This window comes from Phaethon aethereus (assembly GCF_964289735.1).
Source record: "Phaethon aethereus genome assembly, chromosome: Z".
Classification (NCBI taxonomy): domain Eukaryota; kingdom Metazoa; phylum Chordata; class Aves; order Phaethontiformes; family Phaethontidae; genus Phaethon; species Phaethon aethereus.
The window spans coordinates 21,042,432-21,060,433 of record NC_138577.1 but is presented as its reverse complement, the minus strand read 5'-3'; the positions used below and the strand labels follow the sequence as shown (position 1 = coordinate 21,060,433).

General features: G+C 41.8%; 1 protein-coding gene across 1 annotated transcript in view; it reads left to right on the top strand.

Annotated features, from left to right (window-relative positions):
- Nucleotides 1–17,739, top strand: part of LOC309415821 (chondroitin sulfate proteoglycan 4-like) — a gene marked incomplete at both ends in the record, with an annotated part of 44,857 nt that extends 27,118 nt beyond the window's left edge. Inside the window, 4 exons of the mRNA XM_082013460.1 lie at nt 2,763–2,894; nt 7,547–7,719; nt 15,085–15,268; nt 15,686–17,739. Coding sequence (XP_081869586.1) covers nt 2,763–2,894; nt 7,547–7,719; nt 15,085–15,268; nt 15,686–17,739 — 2,543 coding nt within the window. The remainder of the gene's footprint in view (nt 1–2,762; nt 2,895–7,546; nt 7,720–15,084; nt 15,269–15,685) is intronic.
- Nucleotides 17,740–18,002: the final 263 nt, after the last annotated feature.

Below are 18,002 nucleotides of genomic sequence, written 5' to 3'. Positions count from 1 at the left end.
GGAGGTGCTGAAGAAGGAATAAACCAGTTTTGGGGAAGGATATGGAAAAGATACAGCACTCTCTTGCTGACCCTGAGGCAGGCTGGAATTATTTCCAGTGCTCCCTTGGGTGCAGCAGTCACTTCACATCTGTGCTGTGTCTTCATCTTGGTGCAGGTTAAAGTGCTCTGACTTCCGATGTGCTGTCTTGCAGAGTGCATATGTGTTGCTAAAATTGCTTTACAAGCAGTTGGTGGTGAGCTGTAACTATCCTGCTCAAATAATTCGGCAATGAGAGGTCAAGAGGGTTACAAAACTGAGCCAAGCTGTTTTAATTGTTCCAAGGGAGACTTTGACATGTAAAAACCCATATGATGGTAGGATGGTGGTAATATCAGTGAGGAAATGAATCTACTCTGTGTTCCAGAAAGGCCAAATGCACATCTGTAGCATTAGAAAGTGAATCTTGATTAATAATAGTAAAAAGAACAGCAAATTTAATTTTCCAGTGAGTGGGAGTGTGGGTTGTACACTAAATTTGAAATATAAAATTGCCCAGGCATGTGTCAGCTCTTGCAGCTGCTCTGGATCAGCCTCATGGCTTCCAGTGTTTTAGAAAGTATTTAGGACATTTTGTTTCTTTTCCTTTGTCCATCTCTGATTTTCTTTTGTCCTTCATCTTGGACTGTTGCTAGCAGTGTACTTGTTACACTCATCTCACTCTCAACCTTGTCCTGAGGCCTTTCCTTACATGGTTGCTGTCATTTGGCTTTTTACCCCTTTCCTTCAGCTGCCCTGTCCCTTGTTTTCAGTCTTTTAGCGTGTGCTAGCTTCTTTGGCTCCTCCTGGGAAGAACCCCCATTTCATGTTCTCCACAGCCTGATGTCTGCTTTTCCTACTCACTTGAGCCCTTTCCAAGGAGAAGAGCGGCAGCATCTTGGCTGAGGCAGCTCTTCTATTCCCTGGCTGCTCCTCGTGGCACCACAGATCTTTTACATCTCCACATCGCAGGGACTCTTCATCATCTGGGTCTTTTGTACTGCCAAAGAAAGTACTACCATACTTTGCTTTTGTGCCTCTAACATTAGACTTAATAAAATTTTCCCTTCATTTTTGCTCAGTCTTGAGAGTTATGTTCTGCTGCTTATTCTGTGCTGTGAGTTACAAATTTCCCTCTTTTTTCTCATGTTGTCCCCTTAAATTTTGTGTTTCCTTTGTAATCCTTGATTGTTCTGTCGCCAGAGTAAACGCAGAAGCAGAACATACCTTTCCTTTTCTGTACTCCTCTTTTAGTGTGAGAGTTCCTTCCCTTTTCCACCCTCACTTCACACCAGAGTGCTCCCATCCCGCTTTTGCAGTATGGGGTCTACCCTTAAGCCCTGCCAGTGTTTTCTTTAGGGCAGTCCTGAATTGAACTCTTGTTGGTGCTGAAGTCTCAGTGTCTTTTCAGTGCAGTTTTTTACAATCCTGTTTCTGGTGTCCTTTTTATCACTTTTTTTGTCCTTTTGATCATATCTGATGCCTTTAAAAATTAATTGTGATAAAATAATACACGCTCCACCCAAGCAGCACTTCGGGATTTAGTTCTGTTCCTGACTCTGCCAGTGACAAAATGTCTGTGTCAATTGGGCAGTTGACCTGTGCTAGCCAAAAAAGCAAGTGAGGCTAAGCAAGCCTTTGTTTCCCAACCTGAGGCAAAGTAGACTTTTTAAATGTGCAGCTACTTACAGATTTTTATCAAGAGAAAACATCAGAGAATAAAATCTTTTAAAATGAAAACAGTATAATCTGATCTTCCACAGCTGCTTCAGTTCCTGGCTGGATATAAGAGCATCACCTAGGGGAATTGTTAACTATAATCTCAGAAACTACATTTGATTCTTCTGATGTGTTAATGTATAGTTAGGCAAGGAGTGCTGATCTTTAAGTGAAAGTACATACCCTCTCAACTTTCAGGATATCTGTTAATGTAGCGGTGTGTTATGGCTAAACTGGGCAAAGCAAATAGAAGACCAGTGGTAACTGGTTGCAACAGTTAATGTTTCAATTTTTCATTTTCTTTTTCTACCTAATTAAACAATCTGGGGAGCCTCTACTTAAAGGAGTAAATTAGTTCCGCGGGATGTATTTTTACAGGAATCCACTCAGACTCCTGGAGGTATTTTGCTATTGCTTGTTCCAAAGTACATACAGGTCCTAAGATTAAAGAAAAAAATGTCATTTATTATAAGTACACATAACCTCTGAAATAGTTTAAGCTATGACAGCATACACTCTTCAGCAAAGCTGAAGTGGAGTGAAGAGGCAAAGGAAACAACCTGAGAGTTGATTCAGTCCTTTAAATGTAAATCAAAATGAAAGAACATTCTAGTTATTTTTCTCCCCAAATTGCTGCTTTGCCAAAAAGTGACACATTAAGTGCTTTGGTCCCTCCTAAGATATAAAAGGAGTAGGAAATCTGGGAGTCATCGTCTCCCCAAGTTCAGCTCCACTGTAGTCAGTGAAGAAAGAAAGGAAGGGGTACTCTGCTGATTTACCTCTGAGGGATGTCTGGCCTTCTGTGTAAACAGCAGGCAGTAGTTCTTCCTTGGGAAGGTCTTCTCTGCATTATTAATTTATTTAATTCTAATTAAGATACAGAAGTACTGATCAAAAATTGCTTCAGGATGACTTTGGATATATTTCACTGCAGCCAAGAGCAAAACGTGTCCAGTGTATGTTTGTATGTTTTGTATGACAAACAGAATAATACAAGAATAAATTTACATTTTTGTTTTCTACAGGATCAATGTCTGGAGGCTTCAACTTTCAGGTAACAGATGGTTTGAACTTTGCACCTCGACAGATTTTTAGCATCACAGCTCGGATGCTAGTGATTAGCCTTGAAGTGAATAAAGGACTCAGAGTCTTTCCAGGTCTGTTTTTAAAGATCATCATGATTTTGTCCACATGAAAAAAATGTATAATATACAGCTATTTGTCAGGTAGCTAGCTGGCTGAACTATAGAAAACTGTACCTGGGAACATCTATCTGCTTTTAAAAAGAGCAGTTATGTTTTTTCAAACAATATATTGCTTTATTGTTTTACAGACTTTAACTTCTTGATATGCGCATGTGCTTGGACTGATAGAGATTGGCAGTGAATCCCTGTGTAAGCACGGTGTGAGAATAACACTGTCTGCTTAAGATCTGAACATTTCCTATTCAGATTTGTTTAAAATCTCTATAATATATTCATATATGTAGAGGTGTCTTAGCTGTTTGTGATTTTGCCTGGTAAAAGCAGAGAGAAGCTTGTGTCCATGGGATTCAGAATAGCACACGTAAACTCACCAGATTGCTAGTTCACTTTCTTGTTGTTTGAGCTGAGTTATGGAGGGCAGCACAGGCTGACTGATGTATCAGAAGGACTGAAAACTTGATTCATATTTGTACATTTAGAACTATTTGGATCAGCAGCTGAGTATTTTTTTTAATGAAGTCATACTCCTGCAGGAGTTAATGTATTAAGAGACTCTCACCAGAGCCATTTACTGCTTTGCATTGGCAAGAGTAATCCCTCATTGAGTTAGTAATCTAGCCTTATTTGCAGGATTAAAGGAGAAATGAAGATTAGTCTTCTCTCAGCAATGGTTCGCATCACACTTCTGTTTGTGCTACCTTCTGTTTGCTCTGAACAAGAATTGGTAAAGCTTTGTAGGCCTTAATCTGTACCTTGATTTATTAACTTGATACAGAAGAGGAGCATTTTATTTACTTAAACTTCCTGAATATAAGCTGCATAAACAAAGGCTTGTGACAAAAGCCACTCAACCACAGACAACAAAAAAGGAGATTGTAGCAGCATGATCTTCTAATTCAGTCGATATAAATGGGATTTACATAAATCCACTTACAAAGTTTATTAATCTGCGATTTTGGTGTGTAAGGTTGCCTCAGGCACAGGGATTTACAGGAATTCTATCTTAAGCCAAAGATAATTGTAAGAAAAGCATGCCTGATACTTCCATAGAAGGCAAAGTCTCTAGACGGTCAATTAGCTCTCCCGTTTGCAAAATAGAGTATTTCTTTCAGCACCGCAAGCTGTATTCATCTAAGCCTACAGTTTTTCCTGAATTCTCTCTTACTTTTGCTAAGCAAAATCCTTTTTTGGTGTTAAAAAATATTACTAGCTCTTTCACGTGTTCTCTTTGTGATACTTTTTAGAGACGTTCTGGAGCTGTATAGGTTTCAGCTGTACTTGCTCATCATGAAATGACTATTACAACAATGATGGTGCCAAATGGTTCATATGAATAAAAACAATAGCCAGTGTCCTGTTATATTTTATAGCACTGCAGGAAAAGTTAATTTGGAGGCAACTTGAAGAATCTTCTCTCTAGGGAAGTAAAACTTGAATATATCGTGAAGAATTTGCCATGTCTTCATGACTGTGTGTAAACTATTCTCTCAAGCAAATTGTTCGGCAATTTTATAAGAGCATGCACTGCTGGGTTCTTTTGTGTTGGGTATACTAGATTTGTTTATACAATTCATGGATTTTTTTTTTTGTTCAACAGAAGCTTGTTTTATTCAATGTGCTCAGTAAATTGACTGCTACATATATGAGGTTTTCTTATGTATGCTAGATACATGAGTTTTTCTTACGTATGTTAGATAGATACGGATTTGCTCTCTTCAGGGAAGCAATTGCTCAAAGAAGGAATAAGCTGAGTTGCTCTTTGAGAAGGAGAGGCAGCCTGATTGTAGGTATTTCGAAGCAGAGCTGTCTAAGCAGTCCGTAGGTGGGATGATTTGTAACTGTTTAGCAGTGATAGGCTGAATGCTTTTGCCAAAGCATTTTCCAGATCTTAAATGTAGGCAGTAAAAATGGATACCAAAATTATTAGGTACCAATGAAGGCCTTATGCTGTTGCATTCTACTGTATGGATTCTGTGATTAGCTTGGCCCTGCATCACCCATCCTTGTTGTGTGTCTTCTTCTCCTATCTCTGTTCCTTTCTGTTGTGTTTGGGTGGGGTTGGTTTTGCGACCTCTCTGCTCTCATGTTTGGAAACAAGCAGACAGTATTCTTACTTCCCTTTCCTTCACCCAGTCTGTTGGCTGGCGAATACCCTTCCTCTCCTTGTTTAGGGGTCAGACCAGAGCAGAACTACTGCAGGTGCTGGAAAAGGTTCTCAAGTCTCAGGACAGAAGTGGGTGAAGGAGATGGTAATGTTTGAGGAGGATCCATTTTACAGAAAAGTGTGGCCCTAGACTGTATTTCAGCCTGTGCTGTGCAGTGGGTGAGATCAGGCCTATGAGGAACAAATGGGGGCTTTGTGGCATGCGTCCTCTGTCCCCATGTCCCTGTACTGTGATGGTGTGGTGTTATAACTTGGTATGATGATGAAAAACTGGACCGGTACCTTCCATCACTACAGTGTGACCATGTTTGAGAGTTACTCTGTCTTACTCTGTTAAGGCAATGTGGCCTGATTTACATAAGTAGGAGGTTATTGAGAAATAACTGTGTTTGTAGATATATATGATCTGAGTAACTGTTGCTCTCAGTTCTAAATTCCTGACCACGTCTACTGTACACACAACACAAGGTCATACTTCCCTCTCTGCCTCTCATGCAAAAAAAACGAAAACAAGAGAGAGGAAGAGGAGGGAGACTTCTCGCATTAGATATAGTGTGGGGGAATTTTTCTAGACCTGAATGACTATGTGCACTTGCTGTGTCCTGGGCTGCATCAAAAGTAGCATGGCCAGCAGGTCGAGGGAGGTAATTCTGCCCTCTAATCCAAAAGAGTGTAGACATGGACCTGCTGGAGCAGGTCCAGAAGAAGGCCACAAAAATGATGAGAAGGTTGGAACACCTCTCCTGTGAGGTCAGGCTGAGAGAGTTGGTGTTGCTGAGCCTGGAGAAGAGAAGGCTCCGGGGAGACCTTCTTGCAGCCTTCCAGTACTTACAAGGGCCAATAAGAAAGATGGGGACAAACTTTTTAGTAAGGCCTGTAGTGACAGGACAAGGGGTAACTACAAGAGGGTAGATTTAGACTAGATCTAAGGAAGAAACTTTTTACCATGAGCGTGGTGAAACACTGGCACAGGTTTCCCAGAGAGGTGATAGATACCTCATCCCTGGAAACATTCCAGGTCAGGTTGGACGGGGCTCTGAGCAACCTGATCTCACTGCAGGGGGGTTGCACTAGATGATCTAGTCCCTTCCAACCCAAACCATTCTGTGATTCTGTGATTCTATGACTGCTTTGCTTTTCAAAGCAGTATGAACACAGAGAGGCACGGGAAGGTCAAAAGGGGGAAACAGGCAGAGCCAGATCTAATTTCATTATAACAACTTGTTTCAAAGTAGATGTAGTTTGAACTAGGACACAACTACATGTAAAGAGGCAGAATCTTGATGTTACTAATGGCTTGCAAAATATCCCCAATCTTCAGTTTGCTTCCCTTATTTTTTTCTTCTGAATATTACAGCAGGAACATGTTATTTTGTGTTATTCCTGTATAAACATTATGCTTTATTGAAGATGGATTGATAATTCAGACTTCAAGGTTACATACTGCTAGTATCTGAAATTATGTATCGATACCTATAAAAGCTTGTTGCTCAAGAAAAAAAGAAAATGTTAAAATGGAGGGGCAGCGGGAATACGATTATGGGAATCTGTTGCTCCTCCAAAAGTATCATTAAACATGAGACTTAGTTTGCTGAGTGTGTACCTTGAAACAGTGCATCAAAAAAGAAGCCAAATAAAATGTCTTTTTTCTTTTAGGAAATTACTAGCTTTGGTTTTGTCACAGCTATGTAAAAAATTGTATTGGTTTGACTAAATGCCAGAAAGCTCTTTATAATATTTAAGCCAGAAGTGTGTGGTGCTTTTTACTGAAGGAATTTTGTTATCCCTCAGTCTCCATCTGTCTTAACAATACATTATTTCAGTTCAGGCCATTACTTCTGTTGTGTGATGTTCTTCTTAATTTGTTTAATTCAGTATTTATTTTTTAATTTCATTTAATGAAAATCATCTTTCGTATTGATAAAGTCTGATTCAAGCTTCTGGTAATAATCAGTTTTGGTTTGTGTGTTCACTAGAAACTTTGCTGTGTTAAGACTTCTCCCTGCCAAATCACCCTGCCTTCTGTGGGCAACTGGGATTACTGAAAACATTAACAATGGTGACTTCAGCTGGAGATTGAATTCAGTTCTAGGCATGTAATATAGGAATGGGGCTTCTTGTACATGCCTTATTTCTTGCTTTGAGTTGTATTTGCAGAAGCTAGTATTTAACAATTGCATGTGCTGAAGAGAATGCAGTTTTTTCATTTGTAAAGCAAAGGTGCATCCTACTGATGGGCTTTTTGATTGAAAAAGCTGTGGAAGAAGGTAGAAGACCTAGAAGGTAACTAGAAAAAGGGTAAACCTGCTGATCTTATAAAGTATTACTAAAATGCTAAGTAAGAACACCTACATGAAAGGGCGAGTTGTGCAAACAAAACTTACCTTTTGGGAAAAATTGCTGTTGCAAATCTATGTTACTGATAATTGACATTTTTTAGGTTCCAGGAAACCTATTTCACGACATGATCTGAAGGCTGTAACCAATGATGTGACCAATGCAGGAAACAGAACTGTAACTTTTATGATTGTAAATTCCCCAAAACTTGGAAGGCTGATCACAGTAAATTCTGATAATACCACTCACGAAATCCTCAGTTTTACACAGTCTATGGTAAGCATTTACTTTATAATAACTAGTTCAGGGGTAGATTGTTACTTCAAAGGGCATCTCAGTTGCTTGTTCTTTGTCTGATCCATTTGCATCTGTAAAATAACGAGGCATATGTGACCCATCAGTGCAATCACACAGATTTGCTATGTCATTAAATATCTGGCATCTAGTAATGAATGCAAGAGGAGCCTTTGTTCCCCTCTGCTTGGATACTAGCAGGGTCTTGGCTATTTCCATTGTTTTGCTTGTAAGAGTATTTTTCAAGAAGAGCTGTTCTGGTGCCATTAACCAGCAGTCCAAGGTTGGGAGCCTTTAGTTTTTGGCAGAAGGAGTAGCCTTTTGTTCTATGGAAAGTCCAAGTGTCAGATTAATTTCAGCTGTACACAGTCCTCATGGGTGTCCCCAAGAGGACTTCTATTGACTTGATTGGCTGTGGTATTAAGTGTTTAAAGAATGTTAACTGTGATACAGGATTTCATACCTGAATGACTAAAACGTGGCAGCTCATGTAACTTGATAGAAAACATTCTTTTGCAACTGAAAAGACGTTACTTATATCTGTGTGCAGAATCTGAATATAACTGTGTGCTCTATGTGCAGTAAGTGATTCTCAGAAAATCTAAGTGGGGGAGATAAAAGGACCTCAATCTTCTGACTTTGCTGGAGGAAAAATTAAGAGATAATTTGGTCTTAATCTACGTTATGGTTTTAAAAGTGGCTGATTTAATATATGAAGGAATGAGAAAATCTATTGGCCAAAAATTGAAACCTGAACAATAAAAAGGTTGACATCTTTATTACTTATAATCAAACTTTGAAATGAGCTGACCAAGGACTGTGGTGAAATGAATCTCTACTTGAACTTTATAAATAGAGATGAACACAGAATATTTCTCTTAAAACTATATTCTAATCCTGTTACGTTATTGGTCTTGTTACAATAGTTGCTGCATTTTGGCTTACATTATGAGGGAGATGAACTGTATAATGACACTGTTCCCTTCAGTTGCTAAAATGTGTGATTTTTATGAGCGTTAGATGAAACAGTTAAGCATGTCAGACAGAAAATCTTTCAGATAAGGTTTGAAGTTTTACTCATTTTGCCTATGGATATGATCTTCACATACGTTTTATCAGACACTGCCATGTCAGAACACGCCACTTATTCTCTATGGCATTAGTTCTTACTAACGTATAGCTAACTTTACTTTGAACTTTGTAAATTGTGTAAGGATTTGAGCTGTAATAATGTGTATGTTTTTCTTCTCTGTTGAGGCTATTTGTATTGGCCATTTTCACTTCAAACAAGTAGAGCTAAGTGACTTATTGCGGGTAGAATTAAGGTATCCTAACCAGCTTGCTATTTGTTCTGCTAAAGAATGAGGTGTAAAGGAGAGAGAAGACATCCTAAATAAACTTTGACTATCTAGTGTGTTGTAGCCACATGAAGTTAAATATCAGTGAGAATATGGCATTGATATTACAAACATTGTATATTCTCCATGTAATGGAGAATAAGACATTCAATTTCTGTTTGGTAGTAAGAAGCTTGTAAATCTGATTTGAATTGAAAATATTTTGCCTTAGTTTAGTTCTTTGTGTTTTCATTGAGTTCATTCTGTATTGTGGAACTTGAAATCTCACTTCTGAAAAGTACTATGCAGCTAGCTTATAAAAATAGTTAGCACTTTTGCTATGGTGCTGAACTGATCCCTATGCCCTGTGGTTTATTGCTTTGTTGCCAAAGAAAAAAAGAAAAAAAAAGAATGGAAATCACTATTGCATTCCAAGAAATTTTTTCATGGACAGTTATTGAGCCAATGTAAGAAAATTAATCGTGCATTAAACACACTTGAATAACACAGTAGTTTTTGACATGATGATTGGGTTTTTTTCTCTGGTAACACTTACTATGGTGTATTAGAAGCATTTTCATCTTGCAGCAAGCCAGAGTTTCTTCAGTATATTTAAAGTCATTACTGAGGTAAACACAGAAAACACAGAATCACACAGAATCACAGAATCACTAGGTTGGAAAGGACCTTCAAGATCATCAAGTCCAACCATTAATCCAGCACCACCATGTCCCCTAAACCATGTCCTGAAGCGCCACATCCACACGTTTTTTGAACACTTCCAGAGATGGTGACTCCACCACCTCCCTGGGCAGCCTGTTCCAATGCCTGACCACCCTCTCAGTGAGGAAATTTTTCCTAATATCCAATCTAAACCTCCCCTGGCGCAACTTGAGGCCATTTCCTCTTGTCCTATCACTAGTTACTTGGGAGAAGAGACCAACACCCTCGTCGCCACAACCCCCTTTCAGGTAGTTGTAGAGAGCGATAAGGTCTCCTCTCAGCCTCCTCTTCTCCAGACTAAACAACCCCAGTTCCCTCAGCCGCTCCTCATAAGACTTGTGCTCCAGACCCCTCACCACCCTTCTCTGGACACGCTCCAGGACCTCAACATCCTTCTTGTAGTGAGGGGCCCAAAACTGAACACAGTATTCAAGGTGCGGCCTCACCAGTGCCGAGTACAGGGGCACAATCACTTCCCTACTCCTGCTGGCCACACTATTCCTGATACAGGCCAGGATACTCTTGGCCTTCTTGGCCACCTGGGCACACTGCCGGCTCATATTCAGCCGGCTGTCAACCAGCACCCCCAGGTCCCTTTCTGCCGGGCTGCTCTCCAGCCACTCCTCCCCAAACCTGTAGCATTGCATGGGGTTGTTGTGGTCAAAGTGCAGGACCCTGCACTTGGCCTTATTAAACCTCATACAGTTGGCCTCTGCCCATCGATCCAGCCTGTCCAGATCCCTCTGCAGAGCCCTCCTACCCTCCAGCAGATCAACACTCCCACTCAACTTGGTGTCATCTGAAACTTACTGAGGGAGCACTCAATTCCCTCATCCAGATCGTCAATAAAGATATTGAATAAGACCGGCCCCAGAACCGAGCCCTGGGGAACACCGCTTGTGACCGGCCGCCAGCCGGATTTAACGCCGTTCACCACAACTCTCTGGGCTCAGCCATCCAGCCAGTTCCTCACCCAGAGAAGAGTAAGCCCGTCTAAGCCACGAGTCGCCAGTTTCTCTAGGAGAATGCTGTGGGAGACGCTGTCAAAGGCTTTACTAAAGTCCAGGTAGACAACGTCCACAGCCTTTCCCTCATCCACTAGGCGGGTCACCTGGTCATGGAAGGAGATCAGGTTGGTCAAGCAGGACCTGCCTTTCATGAACCCATGCTGGCTGGGCCTGATCCTTTGGTTGTCCTGCAGATGCCCTGTGAGCACTCTCAAGACCAACCGCTCCATAATCTTCCCTGGTACAGAGGTCAGGCTGACAGGCCTGTAGTTCCCAGGATCCTCCTTCCGGCCTTTCTTGTAGACGGGCGTCACATTGGCAAGCCTCCAGTCTTCTGGGACCTCCCCTGTTAACCAGGACTGCTGATAAACGATGGAGAGTGGCTTGGCAAGCTCCTCCGCCAGCTCTCTCAGTACTCTTGGGTGGATGTCATCGGGCCCCATAGACTTGTGGGTGTCCAGGTGGCTTAGCATGTCCTTGACTGCTTCCTCCTGGATTATGAGGAGTACATTGTGCTCTCCATCCCCGTCTTCCAGCTCAGGGGGCTGAATACCCTGCGGATACCTGGACTGGCTATTAAAGACTGAGGCGAAGAAGGCATTAAGTACCTCAGTCTTGTCCTCGTCCTTGGAGACAATGTTCCCTGACATATCCAGTAGGGGATGGAGATTCTCCTTGCCTCTCTTTTTGTTGTTAATATATTTGTAAAAACATTTTTTATTATCCTTTATGACTGTGGCCAGACTGAGCTCTAGCTGGGCTTTTGCCTTTCTAATTTTGTCCCTGCTTGACCTAACGAGATCCTTGTACTCTTCGTGAGTTGCCTGCCCCTTCTTCCAGAGGTGATAAACTCTACTCTTTTCCCTGAGTCCCAGCAAAATCTCCCTGTTCAGCCAGGCCGGTCGTCTTCCCCGCCAGCTCTTCTTACGGCACATGGGGACCGCCTGCTCCTGTGCCTTTAAGATTTCCTTCTTGAAGACTGTCCAGCCTTCCTGGACCCCTTTGTCCTTCAGGACTGTCTCCCAAGGGACTCTCTCAACCAGTGACCTGAACAGGCCAAAGTCTGCCCTCCGGAAGTCCATGATAGCAGTTTTGCTGACCCCTCTCCTTACTTCCCTCACAACCAAGAATTCTATCATGTTGTGGTCGCTAAGCCCAAGACGGCCTCTGACCACCACATCTCTCACCAGTCCTTCTCTGTTTGTAAACAGCAGGTCCAGTAAGGCATCTCCCCTGGTGGGCTCACTCACCAGCTGCATCAGGAAGTTATCCACCACACACTCCAGGAACCTCCTCGACTGTTTCCTCTCTGCTGTGTTATACTTCCAGCAGATGTCCGGTAGGTTGAAGTCCCCCACAAGAAAAAGGGCCAGCGAATGTGAGACCTCTGCCAGTCGCTTATAGAATGTCTCATCCGTCTCTTCATCCTGGTTGGGTGGCCTGTAACAGACTCCCAGCAGGATGTCTGCCTCATTGGCCTTCCCCCTCATCCTTACCCACAAGCACTCTACTTGGTCTTCACAATCTTCGATTTCTATGCAATCAAAACACTCCCTAACATACAGAGCCACCCCACCGCCTCTCCTTCCCTGCCTATCCCTTCGGAAGAGCTTATAGCCATCCATTGCAGCTCTCCAGTCATGAGAAACATCCCACCACGTTTCTGTGATGGCAACTACGTCATAGCTGTCGCGCTGCACAATGGCTTCCAGCTCCTCCTGTTTGGTGCCCATGCTGCGTGCATTGGTGTAGATAATCCTCACCAATTCCATTATTTTCTTAGCCCAGATATTAGCATGGGCTTGCATTTGAAAGAGAACTAACCCTATTAAGATTGATACTAGTATTCAACACTGCTGAATTTAAAAGATGCATAATGTGCCTGTTCTTGTTACGAAAATTTGCTTTCTCCCTCTTGAAGTCCTAGAGTCATGCTTTGGAAAGTTACTCTGAACAAACATATCCTTTTAGTATCAATTTCGTTTGCTTTGTCCTATCGTAGCCGTTAAGAATTACATCAGTATAGGGAAAGCATAAACCTGGAGATGCGGATTTTTTTCACACCAGTCTGAATTTTTTAGACAATAAGATGGGGTGGTTTTGAGGCTGCTGAGAAAACCAACCCTTGAAAGCCTTGTTTCCCTAGTGATCTCAGTGGGGGCTGTTGCAGTAATTTCAGGATTAACTCTCTCTGTAGTCACAGCTCAGATTCTATACTGCTAAAGTGCTTTATCCATGATAGCAGCAGGGGGTTTTTGTTTTCCTTTTTCACACCTTTCAAGCACATGTGATAAGAACGTGTGCTAATGAGTTCCTTCAGGGTGTTTGCAAGCTGTGTAGAGTATGTTATAAATACATAGTGCTAGTATTCTAAGTTAGAACTAGCACCATCTCAGACAAGGAACTCTCTGGCAATTATAAACTAATGCATGCAAGGCAGGTCAGTAGTTGCCTGGGAAGTTACCAAGGATTTAAGTGGTATAGCTACCTTCTCTTCAGGTCAGTGAATGAATTATCAAGCAGACCAGACGCTGAATCTACTGGATGAGATTTAATAAGTGTTCTAGTCTTGCAGTCACTAGGAATCCTATTGCAGTTTCAATGTATTATGGTATTGATCTTAAAGTTCATCTGTAGTTCCAATTGGTGAGAATCCTAGTCTGAAAATACTGCCTTTTGCTTTGGAGCCTAAAGAGATAAACAGCTGTATCTTGTATAAACATATGTTTTTCTGAAGATTTACTGCATTATTTTGCAGTACTTTGAAGCTTAAATCCTCATGGTGGGATTGATGGGATTCTCTTGAGTATGAGGATCTGCAAGGTCAGTGAAGGCAAGTATAGGACAAGCCAGGTTCCTTCCTGTGTCTTATGAATCCCCTTCTTGCTGTGATGTAGAAATTTTCCACTAAGTAATTCCATCAACTCTTTTGTTACAAACAAGAGTATATTTCAATGGTCATTGCACCTCCTTCTGGTTTCCGTAGTCTTTTACCAAGTATCTTTTGATATTCACCATGAAATACCTGCATGAAAGTCCTTTTCAAGCCTTCAGTCTTTCCTATGCTTTTTCAGGACGACTCCAGCCTCGCTGGTATCCTTATAACGAAAAAACCCTAGACATATGATACTCTGATTCACTAAAGATACAGTCCAGCTGAGCTCCTATTCACCATTACCATTGCTAGTTTAAGTTTATGAATGTTTTATAACTCTGTTCTTCATGTAAGGCCTTTATTAAGCATTCATGCCCTGTAACGTTTCACCTACCTTCAGGTAAGCTTCTCTGGCAACACAGAGTCCACCTTAAGAGAAAAAAAAATGCAAGATAGTCTTGATGTAAGTCACACAGCAGCTGGAATGATGCGCTGAGTCCAACTGCATGAGATTTAACAAGGCTAAGTGCTAGGTCCTGTACTTGGGTCCCAACAACCCCATGCAACGCTACAGGCTTGGGGAGGAGTGGCTGGAGAGTTACGCTGGGGATCCGACAGCTGTCGAACATGAGCCGGCAGTGTGCCCAGGTGGCCAAGAAAGCCAATGGCATCATGGCTCATGTTAGAAATAGCGTGGCCAGCAGGAGTAGGGAAGTGATTGTCCCCCTGTGCTCAGCACTGCTGAGGCTGCATCTTGAATCCTGTGTTCAGTTTTCAGCCCCTCACTACAAGAAGGACATTGAGGTGCTGGAGCATGTCCAGAGAAGGCAACAAAGCCGGTGAAGGGTCTAGAGAAAAACGTCTTAATGAGGAGCGGCTTGAGGGAACTGGGGTTGTTTAGCCTGGAGAAGCAGTGGCTGAGGGGAGACCTCGTCACTCTCTACAACTACCTGAAAGGGGGTTGTAGTGAGGTGAGTATTGGTCTATTCTCCCAAGTAACTAGCGACAGGACAAGAGTGAAGGGCCTCAGATTGTGCTAGAGGAGGTTTAGATTGAATATTAGGAAAAATTTCTTTGCTGAAAGAGTGGTCAAGCATTGGAACAGGCTGCCCAGGGAAGTGGTGGAGTCACCATCCCTGGAGATATTTAAAAGACGTGTAGATGCGGCACTTCGGGCATGGTTTAGTGGTGGACTTGGCAATGTTAGGTTAACAGTTGGACTATGATCTTAAAGGTCTTTTCCAACCTAAGCAATTCTATGATTCTGTGATTCCATACAGACAGTGCGCAGACTAAGGTACAAAGGACTCTCTTGAACAATGTTCTTAAGTTTTTTCTTTTTCTGTCCTTCTGTGTTTAAAATTATTCCCCTCTTATACCTATGGCTTTTCTTCACCCAAAACAGGTGGATGAAGGTGTGATCATGTATGAGCACTTACATGCCGAGTCAGCTGGCTGGGGTGCTGAAGATTTCTTTACATTTACTGTCTCCTCTCCACCATCAGCTCTGGGCCTCCAGGTGTTCCATATTATCATTTCATTTGAAATTACTGGGCATGATCGGAACAGTCGTCTTCTGGCAAATACAGGTAAAGATGCTGTACTCTTTGGGCTCCAGGTTGTTTTGGATCTGTCAGGGTTCCAGTGACAAATGTGAAAAAGCAAAGGCTACTTTCTCTTCAGTAACAAATGACCAGAATACTTTTGTCACAGCATGTAGTGTAGATCACTATATATCTAAAAATGAGATTGACTACCTAGCCTTCCTACTACTATAGTGGGTGTTCTCCATTCTGCTATAATGGTAGAAAACACCGTCAGAAGCTTTGAGATATTGCTATTTCTTTAATCTTAATGTATGCATCAATAGAAGATCTTGTCTCTTACATGTGACTGTATTTTTAAAATAGTGGTAATATGTTTTCATCAGTGTTTGCTATCTAATTTCTGAAACATTGCAACTATAAAATAGTCAATTTCTAAGATTCCGTTTTCCTTTCTGCTAGGTGCCATAGTCCAAGAAGGAGGTAGAGTATTAATCAACAAAACAAATTTAGATGCTTCAAATCTATTGATTAAGCTACCTGAGGTACAACGCTCCATGTATGAAGTCTGGTATCAAGTTGTATCTTTACCCCAACATGGCATGATTGTTGTTGGAGAAAGAAACGTTACCAAAGAAAAACCTAACTTCTCCCAATACATACTGAACAAATTTGGAATTGTGTATGTACATGATAATTCTGAATCACTTAATGACAATTTCACTTTTGCTGTTTGGTTAAACCTAAAGAGCAAGTCTGCAACAAAGCCCCATAGTGAAGTTTTAGAGGAGGCATTTAATATCACTGTTGTTCCAGTGAATGACCAAGCTCCAGAATTAAAGACTAAAAGGCTGCACTTGAAAGTCCTACAGGGAGATGTGTCAGTGCTGGGGTCAGAGAATCTGAAAGTTGAAGACCTAGATAATGCCCCAGCCGAGCTCAAATACACCATTGTTAGCAACCCCAATAATGGTTATTTAGCAATGAAAAGCAATCTCAGTGTCTCTATAAAGGATTTCACACAAGCTGATGTCAACAGTGATAAAGTTTGGTTTGTACAGGATGGAAGTTCATCTTCTGGGGTATTTTATTTCAGCGTCACTGATGGTAAACATCGCCCTTTATACAAACTGTTCAGTCTTGAAGTCATACCAATCACTCTTGTCCTGGTCAACCTTACCGATGTTGCACTTCCACAGGGCCAGACATCTGTCACTATTACTAACGTGCAGCTTTCAGCTGTCACAAACGGAAAAAGCACTAATATCATGTATGAAATAACTCGGCCGCTCAAATATGGGCACCTGATGATTGGAAATGAGCAGGTTACTAAATTTGAGCAGGCAGATTTGTACTCAGGAAGGCTCTCTTATCACCTGGCAGATCTCACTGCATCCAAAGAAGTACTGGAGTTTATGGTCTTCACTGCCGAAGGCAATCTAACAGGACAAGTGCTGAACATCACAGTGAAGCCTTTAGTACAAGTTGTATCTGACATGCAGATTTCAAATCAAGCAGCTTATAAATTCAGAAGCAGTGACCTGGATGCTTCTGAGCTAGCTAATTTGACAAACAGTAATCCTAGATTTGAAGTGATAGTGCCCCCGTCTCATGGAAGGATTGTAAAGAAGAGGTTCGTGAATGATGCAGTGTTCGAAGACACTCAGACATTCACTCAGGCTGACATTGATAGTGGTGTTGTCCTTCTAGACATAGATACAAATATGACAGGCATTGATCTGTTAAATGATTCGTTCACATTTATACTCAGGGCAGAGGCTGTGCAGCCTGCTGTCGGCTATTTTCAGTATTCCATCGTGCCATACAGTCCTCCACTTGTGTGGGGTTTTACAACTGAAGTGCCTTCCATAACCAGCACAACCACTTTAAAGATTCATGCTACCTCAAAGGATGAGGCACCAGCCTCCTCTCAGAATGAAAAGCCTACAGCAGCACCACAGAAGACTGAACCAACTATGTGGCCAGGGCAGAATCACTGGGGGAATCTACATGAGGAAGGTCCATTGCTAAATCTGGCAGTGGGATCAAGTGGATCTGCGGGGACTAAGACCACAACACAGATTAATGCCAGGAGTCCCAGAGAGCAGGCAGGTGAAAGCAGCAACCCTTGGTACATCATTATCCCCCTGGTCCTGGTGTCTGCGCTGCTCGTTGTTGCTGTTATTTCTGTGTGCATTTTGCTAATGTGTCAGAAGAAAGAGAAGACAAAACCATTTGTCAAAAGTCAAAGAGATGCAGTCCTCAGTAGTCCAGGTCGATGTCTGGAACGGAGCTTGACTGTACCGAGTGTTACAGTGACTCCTCTCCTGAGTGGGATTGAGAGAAGCACAGCCTCAACATTCATGGCTGTAAGACATGAACAGCTGCTTCCTGCAGTGGTTTCTCCGACTGTAGAACAGTCTCTGCCAAACAGCTGGTTAAACCTTGATCCTGAAATGATCCAGCATTGTCGAAAAACAAACCCAACTTTGAAGCGCAATCAATACTGGGTGTAGTTATGGCCAGTTTTGGTGGTGCTAATTGATGTAGTGTGGAAAAGAGAGTATACATTGTTGACATGTAATTTTTATAACACTTATTTATTATAGGTCAAATGGTGCACTGTTAGATGAAAGCCAAACACCTGTGAAATAATAATAATAAAAATCTTACTGATTACGGTTGCCATAAAACAAGATTGCCACTCGGTACTTCAGCAAAATTCCCACTTAATTCAGTGCAGAATTTGGCCCTATAAATTTTGAGTGCACTCTGTGTA